Here is a 13,517-nt window from a genome sequence, read left to right as displayed (position 1 = left end):
CACAAAGCTCTACTTCCGGTTATGGCTTCAGGGCATGAGTGTGTGAGTTACTTTGAACAAGTCACCTAACATTTCTTTGTGACACTGGTTCTCCTTTTTTGCTTCCTAAGGATAACGTGAAAAATAATAATAATAACAATAATAGCACTTGCAGAGAAGTTTGGATCTTTTTTGGAGAAAGTACCGTACTAACTACAAGACATTATTATCATTTAAAATTAAAAAGAAAAACTCCTTGAACTTGATAGTTTTTAAAAAGGATGTCATCCTGGTATTTCCATAGTTTTAAGGCAAAATCCATCTAAGAAAGTTTTTAATTTCAAGCATTTTATTCAGAAACTGCTTCATCTGAAGCTCTCAAAAATGCTGCAATCCATGAACGCTTCAGTTGAGCTAGGAGCCCTGGAAATTATCACAACTGTAGCAAAGAAAAGAAAACCCACGGAAACCACATCCTTCCAAAGACGTGTCCCTGCACTAAGACAAGAATTAACTTTTCATGCTGCCCCCATCTGTAGTGACAGATAAGCCTCTTTTCTTTAACGTCCTCTGGCGGCGTTCTGATCCTGAGAACGCTTACACGTTGTTATTTCAGAAACTGGGCATCACTCAGACGTTCTGCAGGTTCCCCTGCTATGTAACCAAACTGTGATTTGGCAAATGTTAGATTTTATAGCAAATTTACAAAAATGAGTCGGTTTACAGCTGTCAACCTGAAATAATCAAAAAGGCCAGAATCTAATTTAAAGAGCATTTATTCAAACTCAAAGTTTGAGGATGGCCCACCTGGAAACACCCCAAAAGAATGAAGTCAGAGTTGTAAAGGAGGGAACTTTAGGGTTTCCATAGGGAGAGACAGAGGCATTTTTAGCAGGATTGCATTTTTTCATACAAGGCTGGTGCATAGTTCCAGGAACTTGGTTACAGGCAGTGTTTCTTTTTGGGAAAGGGACATTTAACATCTTTTACAGAGTGTGCTATAGTCATGGGTTTTCTGTCATCTGGTCTAAGGAAAATAGGACAAAAAAAGGAAACGGTAATCTTTAACAAGATTCATTAATTAAAAAGGCAGGAGGCGGCCAGGCACGGTGGCTCACACCTGTAATCCCAGCACTTTGGAGGCTGAAGCGGGTGGATCACCTTGGGGTCAGGAGTTTGAGACCAGCCTGGCCAACATGGCGAAACTCTGTCTCCACTAAAAATACAAAAATTAGCCAGGCGGGGTGGTGGGCACCTATAATCCCAGCTACTCAGGAGGCTGAGGCAGGATAATCACTTGAACCCATGGGGCGGAGGTTGCAGTGAGCTGAGATCACACCACTGCACTCCAGCATGGGCGAAACAGTGAAACTCCGTCTCAAAAAGAAAAAAAGAAGTCAGGAAGTGTTTGTCCCTGACAATTGTTTAATTCTCTCTAGTCATTGTACAGAACAAGAGAAAAAAGGAAGCAAGTTAATCTATAATCTGAGAAACAGAAGTTGTAACCATATGTGACTCAGATCACAGTCGCATCTCTCTCAAGGTGTAAAACGCATTTTAGGAATTCCAACCCCTTTTAAATGTTATTTATTTTCACACAGTAATTTATGGGAAATTAATGTTGCACTCACAATGTTTCCTTACGGTTTTCTCATCCAAATACACAGGAAATAACGGGCAATGAGTGAACACATATTCAGGAATTCTTGAACTAAAAGAACAAGACACTCACTCAGTGCATCTGAAATGCCGCATCTTTCCTACATGCCTGCTTTTTTGTTGTTTGTTTTTTTCTGAGACGGAGTCTCGCTCTGTCGCCCAGCCTGGAGTGCAGTGGCGCGATCTCGGCTCACTGCAAGCTCCGCCTCCCGGGTTCACGCCATTCTCCTGCCTCAGCTTCCCAAGTAGCTGGGACTACAGGCGCCCGCCACCACGCCTGGCTAATTTTTTTGTATATTTAGTAGAGATGGGGTTTCACCGTGTTAGCCAGGATGGTCTCAATCTCCTGACCTTGTGATCCACCCACCTCGGCCTCCCAGAGTGCTGGGATTACGGGCGTGAGCCAAGGCGCCCGGCCCCTACACGCCCACTTTTTAAGCTCACAGATCTGTTCTCATCTTGATGTGACTCTGTAATATTCTTCCAGGCTCATGGCCCATATTATCTGCCCATTCCTTTGTCAGCCATTCTCACAAAGTCCCAAAAGTATTGTCACCAGCTTCCCAGAAGACATGAGCATTTGACATCTCCTTCAAGAGAGTGCCTCAGGAAAGTGCATGCCTTCTGTGAATCTACTATCCCTCCTTTGTTTTTTGTTGTTGTTGTTGTCATTGTTGTGTTTGTTTGTTTGTTTTGAGAAGGAGTCTCACTCTGTCGCCCAGATTGGAGTACAGTGGAACGATCTCGGCTCACTGCAACCTCCATCTCCTGGGTTCAAGTGATCCTCCTACCTCAGCCTCCCAAGTAGCTGGAATTACAAGCATGCGCCACCACGCCCAGCTAATTTTTTTTTTCTTGGTATTTTAGTAGAGATGGGGTTTCACCATGTTGGCCAGGCTGGTCTCAAACTCCTGGCCTCAAGTGATCCACCCACCTCGGCCTCCCAAAGTGCTGGGATCACAGGCATGAGCCACCATGCCCAGCCTACTCTCCCTCCTTTGAAACCTTGCTGAAAAACTACCTACTCTATAAATCACGCTCAGATACACTAAATCCTACTTGTCATTCAGACGCTCAGGCTTCTCAGCTTACGTGACCCAGAAAGATGATTTTGCTGCTGTACTGCTGGGTGTCTTCTGTGACTTCTTTCATATGTTCTGTTTAAATAATACCTTGTCTATGTAAATAATACATTCCTTGATACCAAGATGCTTGTTTCGCTCTTTTCTTTTGTTTCATTTGCCCGTAGAATGCTAGATAATGTTCAGGGGCTGGGCACAGGGGGAGCGGAAGAGAAAAAGAAAGATAAATGGTCTGACTGTAGATCATACTGGCTAACTCAGGTGCCAGGAAGGCTGGTCCCGAATAGAACTGCAGAGGAGAAGTCTATCTTTGACAAACCCTCTTCCCACCCCTCTCTGACCTCCTGTTTCATTATTTTCCCCTTCATCCCAGAGTTCACATGATCTTGCACCCACTGTAGCTATCAGGTCTCTGCCTTGATTTTTTTTTTTTTTTTTTTGCGACAGTCTCACTCTGTTGCCCAGGCGGCTCAATACAACCTCCACCTCCTGGGTTCAAGTGATTCTCCTGCCTCAGCCTCCCAAGTAGCTGGGGTTACAGGTGTGTGCCACCATGCCTGGCTAATTTTTGTATTTTTGGTAGAGATGGGATTTCACCATATTGGCCAGGCTGGTCTTGAACTCCTGACCTCTAGTGATCCACCCACCTCAGCCTCCCAAAATGCTGGGATTATAGGCATGAGCCACCGCGCTTGGCCTCTGCCTTGATCCTTGATCGCAAAATCGTTCTTCTCCATCTCCTTGTCTCTCCCCCTTAAAACTTCTGTCACTTCAGGATCCTCTTCTCCACCACCAGTCTTAGAGAAAATATCTGATAAATAGCATAGAGCAGTTTAATATGTGTTGTTCCTAGCAACGATTTCTTCCTAAAGTGGAGCAGAGTGGAGTTTCCTTATTAGACCCAACATTACGTTGTATTTGAGGTGATTACAGTTCCCATCCTGAGGAGGTGACACGCATGGGACTCTTCAGGGGAAACTGTGGGAATATATGAGCGTCAGAATCAATGTACTGCAGAAATTCAAGTGCTAAACCACAGAAAAGCCCTCTTTTACAAAGTAGGAGGAAGAGCAGGGGGGAAAGGTGATAGGATCCCTCGGGGTGGTAAGAAGAGGAACAGAGGAGTTAGGAGTATCGGAGGACAGGAGAGGAAAGAAGTTCAAGAGAGAAAGGATCATATATTTAATGTGGTGAAGAGTTGACAATCAAAAACTGAGTGTGGAATGTGTCATGGAGGAGGAACAGACAATACAGTGTGAAGGAGTGAGTGGTGGATAGGCAGATTCAGTGGTGATACAGAAATCTTCCAGAAAGAGTTTTCAGAAGATGGAAGCTCATTATGACTGCAGAGTGTAAGGGATGAGAATCATGGGAAATGCTTGAGCCAGAGATGGAGAAACCAGACAAGAGGGAGACTATTCAGGTTGTAGCCTTTTCAGATAGGCTTCTTTCACTTAAGAATATGCATTTAAGGGTTCTTCTTTTCTTTCTGTGGCTTGAGAACTCATTTTTCATTGCTCAGTAATATTCCATTGTATGGATGTACCACCATTTATCCATTCACCTGTTGAGATGCATCTCGGTTGCTCAGAATAACTAACAACTAATGATTTGTTATGTTCTTTTGTTTTCTTTATAATGACAGACTCCATGGATCAAGAATTTTAGAGTAGGGAGGGGTGGTAGAGGTTATCAAGTCAGATCGCCTCATTTCACAGCAAAGGAAATGGAGCTCCAGAGAAGATAAGCCTAGCTGGTCACAGGAGAGTGCTCTTTTCTGTGGTCAATCCAAAATTATTAGTAAAGTTGAGACTTCAAGATACCTAAACACAAATCCAACTCACAACTTATTTAATTGGAAAATTATTCATTCCATGTCCTAAACCTTAGACCCAAGCAAGAGGGGTTCTGCCCAGCCCCTCACTTAGAATCCTCCCTTTGGCCTTTCTCAAACCACACTCCTTCCTGTGAAGCCAAGAGGTCATCTCTGTTCCTAAACTACTCCCCAGGACCTCGGAATTCCATACCTAAACAGCCTCAAGCCTGTGTAGACATCTCCCTAGGTTCTGTCCTTGAAAGGGGCAGGAGGAGACTTTCCCGATATGGCCAATTAACTGGTGCAGAATTTTGAGGGATCCTGAATTTGTCATGGTCCTTCTTGGTCATTATGAAGTTATATTTCCCAAGAGACAGAACATATAGGAATGTAGAGCATATTTAATTGAATTGTTGGTGAGCTTGATTAATAACACTTAAACCTGGGGACCCACAGTGTGGGGCCTCCCTCTGCACACTCGCTCCAAATCTTGCAAAGGTTGGGGCTGTCCTTTTTCTGATTATAATGCAACTTAATGCTTTTCTTCCCTGTGTGATAAATAATAACAATGTATGTGATAAAGTTAATACATAAGGAGTTCTTGCTATATGCCAGGCACAGGGCTAAATACTTTATATGAATTCTTTCATTTAATTTTAAATATGAACGATAGCTCCCCTTTCTTCTTCAGAGCAGAATTCCCAACTCTTTCCATCGGCTGTCCTATGAGATGTCCCAAAGAAGAGTTGAATTCTATCTCTGGTTTCCATCTTGTTATACTATAGTCTTTGCTGTTATAACATTTGTTACATGTCCTTAACATATGATACTTTGAAAGGTGTGATGGTAAATTTAGATGTTTTGTCATAAATATTTTGATCTTAATTTTATTTATTTTGCAGAGATTGCAAATATTCTCTTGTGTAAAATTTATTACATTGGTTTACTAGCCTTCGGAGAAAAAAGATACCTCGAGAAAAATGACTATAATTATTCTTTTCCTTCTTTTCCCATCTTGTTTTTCTGGAGAGGGAGTCTATAAATCTGATCTTATTTGCATGATATTTGCAAGTTCTCAGTGCATTTACAAAATTAACTGTTATTAGTCTGATAAAAATCATGAGTTTATTTCTTTAATGCTATAAACCTGTCATTCATCCTATAATATATGCACATTTGCCAGCCATTTCCTTGTTTACTCAATATTTGATTAGCTGTGTTGAATAGTCATCACAACTAAACACTTTTCCATTCTCTTTATTCTCATTCTCTCCTTTGAAAAGTGTAATCACTGTAAGAAGAAAGCAGTATAGAAGCTAGGTTGTATTAAATAACTTTTGAGGCCACTTTTACAATTCACCCTTTACTAATTCTAGAATATTCACAAAATGTCCTATTCCTCCCTTTAAAGAACTATCTTGTGTTTTAAATAATGATATATTTTGACAGCTCTAGGACCTTTATCTGCTCCAAATGATATTTGTGTATGCAAACGCAGTCCTATGAGAATTATACAACTGATTTTGTTAAATCTATCACTTTGATCTTGTATTTAATCATCATTTTTTTTAAGACAGGGTCTCACTCTGTTGCCCAGGCTGGCTTTGGACTCCTAGGCTCAAGTGAACCTCCAGCCTCAGCTTCATGAACAGCTGAGATTACAGGCATGCACCTCTGCACCCAACTTAAATACCATTTCTTTAAAACATCAATAACACAAACATAAGAGTCATATAGCTTTGATTACCCACCTATCTACAGAATGTCAACATTGTTTATTGCCTTCAGTTGTCTGGAAATCACAACAAAGCTGTAGATAATGGTGACTCTCTCATTTTCATGGACAGGGTTCATTTTTCAGAGGAGGAAACCAAGGCCCTGTGATGGTGGGATTTACCTGATCACACAGCTGATTAGCGACAGTCTCATTTCTCACAGACTAGAATTTCCATTCGACAGATGCTTTGCCAGGAGTTGTTGACAGTCGGCAAGACTGGGACGCGTTTGGCATGTCCCATCCCCCAATGCCATCACAGCTTCAATTCTCACCCACCGGAAAGAATCATTTGCCTTGGTTAATGTATTACCCGCCATAAAGACGTGAGGTCTAGACTAGTAAGTGACATTTACAATTAACCCAACACAGGCCACATTCTCTCCCTCCCTCCCTCCCCACCATCTCTCTCTCTCTCTCTCTTTTGCAGCCTGCTTGGTATCCTCTCTCAGCAGGTGGCCAGAACCTAAAGGGCAGCCCAGGAGGGAATCTAATTCTGTTTTCTTCTTTCTTTCGAGAGCCATCGGCCAGAGAACTGTTCACTTGCTTCTTCTGGGAAGTATTTGCTGGTTTTTGGATTGGTTTTGGTTTTGTCTTTCCTGGCTTTTAAATTGCTTCCTAGAAGGACAGCTGCCATCAGTTATCAATTGCCCTCTGAGGATCAATGCAGAGCTTCATTTCCACACACACTATTTTGTTTAATACCCGCAGCAACCCTAGGAGGTAGGAGTATTATTACCCCATTTCACAAACTAAATGAAGCTCAGGAGAGGTTAAGTCATGTCTCCAGAGTTACAAATAGAGGGGCTTTGAACCCAGGGCTGAGTAAGGATGAAGCCCACGTTCTTTGCAATTACTCTGAGTCTCATTCTTCTTGGTTTGTTTCTATCTATGCCAGCCCAGAGTCTTTCCAGCAGGCAGACACTTCTTTTTGCTTGCGGTTCTGCAGAGGTTCTAGTCAGCTGTGGGTTGCCTTCAACTCTGAGCTCTCCTTCCCCAGCTGTTTATGAAAGTTTGAGCCTATTATATTTGTATTTATCTTTTATGATGGGATTTTGGATTCAGCTTTTAAAAGGCTTATCCATCCCTCAAAATGTGCTCCTCAAAATCCAAACCTCTGGACCGTGTAGTTTGTATGTGCATACATTTGTGCTAATTTTATCACAGAGCAGAACAGATATTTGACAGATTTATTGTGGAGCCTGCAGTTCTCTTGGGAGGGTTAAATGTGGGGCATCCAACATACTATAAATCTCCATTGCTGTTAATTAATAATCACTAGCAACGTAGTCTTCTTCTCACCCTCATGGTAGTAAACACTGACTGTGCCCTGTGATCTCTTAGACTTTAATGGCCAATTCAACCCCCTCAATGCTCACCACTAGTGTGGCGTCTGATTCAGACCGGAGAATAGGTGGGAAGATGTGTGGAATGCATGGGAGTGGGGCTGAACTGTTGCCTCCAGTCCCCTCCCACCACTTTCTCCACATCTAAATTGACAGTGTTAAATTCTGAAATGTCAGCCTTTCTAGGAATTTGTAAGCATCCAAACACTTAGAAGAAACCGTTCACTCAAGCACTGTTGGAAATGGTTTCGCTCTACACTTTCATACGCTTTGCTCTCGTGACTACTTAAAAGAAGATTCCACCTTTGTGGCTTGTATAGGGCCATTATAGTTTGAGTAAAAGGGTGAGGTTAGAACAGAAGCTCTTTCTGTGGTGCTGATGAGAGCAAGAGGTGGCGTGAGAAAGCAGGTGTGTGCAGGCAAAGCCAATGACGACTCTCAAATTGGGTTTGAAATCTGTGTTAAGTCATGATTTATGTCAGCTGAGAATTTGGGCCTGTCCAGAAGAGAAAAGGGTGGGCTTCACTTAAAGATATATGGAATTAGCAAATCAGATCGGAAACTAACATTGAAAAAAGACGGATGCTTACCTTGACCTGGATTATTGAGATAATTGCCACAATACTTGGTTTCCCCATTCTGTGGCGACCAGGCAAGGAGTCTCACTGTCAGACCAGAACAATGTTTCTACTATTACTTCCTATGCCCCACGGCCTCGGTTGGGTTCACATCAAAATGTAAAGGTTAATTCTGTTAAGAAACCACCCAGGTGAGACTTTCAGATGCAAATTCATGCCCAGACGCACCAAAGGTCCTCACACTTTATGGATTACTGATTCTGTGATGCGTTATAACGCTTTAAAAAATCAGGTTTCTCTCAAGTGTTATAAATACATTTATTGGAAAAAAAAAATTGTCTCACATCATTGAGGAGCTGAGGCTGGTTACAATCCTGGCTGATATGCCCACCACAGCCTGAAGACCACCCAGCCCTACTTCTGACTGTGGCCACTCGAGGGCCCCAGCTCTACTGACATACATCATGTCCTCTGCCAGAAGAACTCCGTCATAAACTGTGGCTTGCCTCTGCCATGAGTTAAGTCAGGACTGGAGAAAAATAAGGTTAAACTTGATTGCAAGCTTCAGGGAGGAATGACTGACATGACCCGCCCACTCCCCCCACGCCACGCCCACAGAATATGCTCAGTAGCTAATTACTGAGTGTTGAGTGAATGAATGTTTTCAAGCTCCGCCCTTGGAGTCAGAGACCAAAACACATTCTCCTTATCACCCTGCACCCTGTCACTTTCAATAAGTATACAATTGGCACATGCTAAGTGCCCTAAGTGCCTGGCACCATCCCATTGTCTGGCCAGCAGGTCAACTGGACTCTCCCTTGTGCCCCCCGCTCATCTGCTGGGTTGTAACACACAAGCATCTAGATGTCACACGGCATCCCACCTAGATTCCCCAGGCTTCCTGGGGCTCAAAAACATAGATTGTTTAAATGATTTTGACAGTCTTCTGATAAGTGATTTCACAACAGAATTGGTTCCCGTGAAATGATCTAATCCATTTAAAAAGTAGTCCTCCTTGTTGTATTTTCTCTAAAGAGCTAAAAATTGGAACTGTGACTGGGTATGGTGGCTCACGCCTGTAATCTCAGCACTTTGGGAGGCCAAGGTGGGCGGATCACCTGAGGTCAAGAGTTGGAGACCAGCCTGGCTAACATGGCGAAACCCCATCTCTGCTAAAAATACAAAAATTAGCTGGGCGTGGTGGTGCATGCCTGTAGTCCCAGCTACTAGGGAGGCTGACGGGAGAATCTCTTGAAGCCAGGAGGCGGAGGTTGCAGTGAGCCGAGATCACGCCACTGCACTCCAGCCTGGGAGACAGAGTGAGACCCTGTGTCGGACAAAATAAATAAATAAAAATGAAATGGAATAAAAGTTGGAATTGTTTTGTTTTTCCACAGGAAAACCTCTTTTTTGTGATGGAGTACCTCAACGGAGGGGACTTAATGTACCACATCCAAAGCTGCCACAAGTTCGACCTTTCCAGAGCGACGTAAGAGGCTTTAAAGGGTTTGGGAGTTTTCCACTGTTCTTGTCAGTTCTTGCTGGGTTTTTTTTTTTCCTTTTTTCCCACTTGGCATGCCTGAATCCCAGGGCCAGGTGAACCCTTGGGAATACATCGAGCAAGGCAACAGTTTTCCCAGGTTGTGAAACTGAAATTCGTGTCAGTTTGGTTTCATTTCTCTGTGATTTAAAACTAACTACTTAGTTTCTTAAGGAACCATCCCGATTCATCAGGCTTCTAGCTAACCTGAGCACAGAAGCAAATATGTACCCTTTGGAAAGGAAGCAGTGAAATGGACTGCAGACCTCAAGGGTGGTCCCCAGGGATGGAGCTTGTAGCTGAGGCATCTTATGGAAAGCCTGATGTGGAGGCATAAAGCTTTAGGAAGCAGGAAGAGGCACTTAGTCCATCTGAGAACAAAGCTTCACCTTCCTAGTGCCAGGCAGCCTGAGACACCTGGAGATGGGGCAGGCTGTGTGTACCTGGTGGGACTGCACCTGCATCCACAGCTCTCACCATCCCTCCTGCCCATGCTGTTCCCTTTGGGTCCCACTTCCTGCTCCCCATGACATGCAAGTAAAAGAAAGCTCTGCCACTGGGCTCCTTGGAAGATGATGAGTACATGCTAGCTTCCTTTGCTCAGGGCTCAATAATCCCTCCCTCCCATCTGCATGAACACTTTGAGTGGTTTAGGTTGAAGTGGGTTGAGAAATGGATTTGGTCCGCCAGCTCCTTAAAAACCCTGGCTGGAATGGCTGTTTATCACATCTAGTGGGTAGCACTCTGCTGAGATCATTGCTCTGGGAAACCTCAGCAATGCACCCAGAGGTAATTTTACTGGATTTCTGCAGCAGAGAAATCATCGGGCATTTTTCATGCCAGAAAGAATTCACTTAGTCCACTGTTGTCTCCAGCCAGCCCGGACCCACGCTATCCATCCTGTCCTAAATGCCTTCCAGGAAGGAGAATTTTGCATTCTTCCACAAGATCCAGCAAGCTTCCCTTCCAGGAAGCTATCTCTTATATCCGACCTTAATCCCACCAGTGATGGGGTAAACTCATTTCCTTTAACCTTGTCACCATTGAAGATGAAATGTAACTTATCTTGCAACTGCTAATATCCTCTTTTCCACCTCATGGGCTGTAAGTGTTGCCCAGGCTAAAGGTTCTCAGTACGAAAATAAACCAGCTAGTTCTATTCAGAATGGCGCATACAGGTCTATGGGTGCCAACCAGAGTTTAAAACAAAGGGAGAAATTATTTGCCTATTATCTATACTATTACTTTTTTTTTTTTTTTTTTTTTTGAGTCAGTCAGAGTCTTGCTCCGTCGTCCAGGCTGGAGTGCAGTGGTGTGATCTCAGCTCACTGCAACCTCTGCCTCCCAGGTTCAAGTGATTATCAAGCCTCAGCTTCCTGAGTAGATGGGGCTACAGGCGCCCAATACCATGCCCTGCTAATTTTTGTATTTTTACTAGAGATGGTGTTTTACCATGTTGCCCATGCTGGTCTTGAACTCCTGACTTCAAGTGATCCACCTGCTTGGGCCTCCCAAAGTGCTAGGATTACAGGCGTGAGCCACTGTACCTGGCCTATACTATTACTTTTAATGTCTGTGTATGTTTTATTAGCAATAGCAAAAACAACAAAAAAAAATGACAATGTGAGCACTATTGTTTAAAATATAAGAACAAGTACTAGATACAGGCAGGACTCACTTAAGATGCCAGCTCTGTTTTATGCTGTTAGGACTGAGGCTGGAGGTGTCTGAGCCTCTACTTTCTTATGTGTAGAATGAATGGACAACATCTTCCTTGTTAGGATTAAACAGAGTTATGTGTGTATGCCATTTAGCCATACACAGCATGTCAGAAAAAGGTCAGTCTGGGTTTGGGATTTTATTTCGTTCCATGACAACATTCATGTTGAACCTTGGTTCTCCTTCCCCCAGGTTTTATGCTGCTGAAATCATTCTTGGTCTGCAGTTCCTTCATTCCAAAGGAATAGTCTACAGGTAAATTTTGCTTTGTGGAAACAAATGCTAAGATATCGGCTTTCCTGGCTCAGTTAATTTAATCATTGCACCGAGTGCTGCGAGACAGCCCATGTGATTTCCTGGGAGTAAGCTCCACACATAGGTCTCCTGCCCACAGTGATTACATGGATGATGACTTACAACCAAGGAAGACATTCCAGTCTCAACAGCAGGAAAGTGCTGAGCTCATTCTGTCCTTTATGCTGGTTCTCACTTGAATTCCTTCTTTCACCTTCCTTCTCCCATTTTCACTGTCCTGTTTTCTCTTTCTTATCTTACCTTATGGTTTCTTTCTCTTTTGTCCCCTTCATACCTCTTATTTTTGCTTGTCTTTGCTTTGAGCTACCTAGAAATGCTTATGGAATTTTCTTCTTCTCTGCTGTATGACATCATTTCACGTTCTTCTGTCCAAGCTCTTAGATTGACACTATTGTATCTCAGTCTCCTCACTTCTTTTCTCAAAATGTAGTTGGCACTTATTTACCATACAAACCTTTACAAGCTTACTGTCAGATTTCCAACTCACTGCAGATTAGGAGGAAAAATAGAAAGGAAAAAAAAGAAAGGATCTAGTGAGGAGGATGGCTGAGCTGCTGGAGACCAGATAATTAGTATTGAAGCTTTGGTGCTTACAGAGTGTAGAATTCACTTAACAAGGAAGGATCTCTCCATTTTCTGAGGGTGCAGTCAAGTGAGGGTTGCCCTATTTGGAGTCACACAACTAAAGGCTTAGAGGAGGTTTGAGAAGTAAGTATTCTTAAGCAGCCTCTTTGAATGTAATTTTTTTGGTCTATCTACAAAATCATAGATTAAGAATCTGTTTTATAATTTTTTAATCTTCAGGAAATTGAGAAATACTCACCAGAATATTATTTAAAAATTCTTATCAGAATTTTTTAAAATTTTTCTTTGTATGTGTAAGGCCTGCAATGTATCTAAAATATTTCTGTACCTAGGCACTGACTAAATTGTGTGGGGTGGATGGATAGATGGATGGATGGATGATGGATGATGGATGAGTGAACAGATGGTTGGATGAATGGATGAACAGATATTTGGATGGATGGATGGGTGTGGATGGTTGAATGGGTGGACAAATAATGGATGAATGATGAATGGATGAACAGATGGTTGAATGGATGGATGAATGGATGGATGTGGATGGATGGATGGATGGATGGATAAATGATGGATAAATCGTGGATGAATGAATGGATGAACAGATGGTTGAATGGATGGATGAATGGATGGATGTGGATGGATGGATGGATGGATGGATAAATGATGGATAAATCGTGGATGAATGATGAATGGATGAACAGATGGTTGAATGGATGGATGAATGGATGGATGTGGATGGATGGATGGATGGATGGATAAATGATGGATAAATCGTGGATGAATGATGAATGGATGAACAGATGGTTGAATGGATGGATGAATGGATGGATGTGGATGGATGGATGGATGGATGGATGGATAAATGATGGATAAATCGTGGATGAATGATGAATGGATGAACAGATGGTTGAATGGATGGATGAATGGATGGATGTGGATGGATGGATGGATGGATAAATGATGGATAAATCGTGGATGAATGATGAATGGATGAACAGATGGTTGAATGGATGGATGAATGGATGGATGTGGATGGATGGATGGATGGATAAATGATGGATAAATCGTGGATGAATGATGAATGGATGAACAGATGGTTGAATGGATGGATGAATGGATGGATGTGG

The 13,517-nt window shown here is 42.7% G+C and overlaps 1 protein-coding gene across 3 annotated transcripts in view; it reads left to right on the top strand.

The window, feature by feature from the left end:
- PRKCQ (protein kinase C theta) overlaps positions 1-13,517 on the top strand; it is a 156,210-nt gene that overhangs the window by 106,727 nt on the left and 35,966 nt on the right. For all 3 annotated transcript variants that reach the window (XM_034929904.3, XM_034929903.4, XM_055092388.2), the window contains 2 exons: positions 9,632-9,723; positions 11,686-11,748. In XM_034929904.3, the coding sequence (XP_034785795.2) occupies positions 9,632-9,723; positions 11,686-11,748 (155 nt within the window). The remainder of the gene's footprint in view (positions 1-9,631; positions 9,724-11,685; positions 11,749-13,517) is intronic.

The sequence above is a fragment of the Pan paniscus genome, chromosome 8 (genome assembly GCF_029289425.2).
Source record: "Pan paniscus chromosome 8, NHGRI_mPanPan1-v2.0_pri, whole genome shotgun sequence".
NCBI lineage: Eukaryota > Metazoa > Chordata > Mammalia > Primates > Hominidae > Pan > Pan paniscus.
Note: the sequence above shows the minus strand (reverse complement) of the source record. Positions and strands in the feature narration are given on the sequence as shown.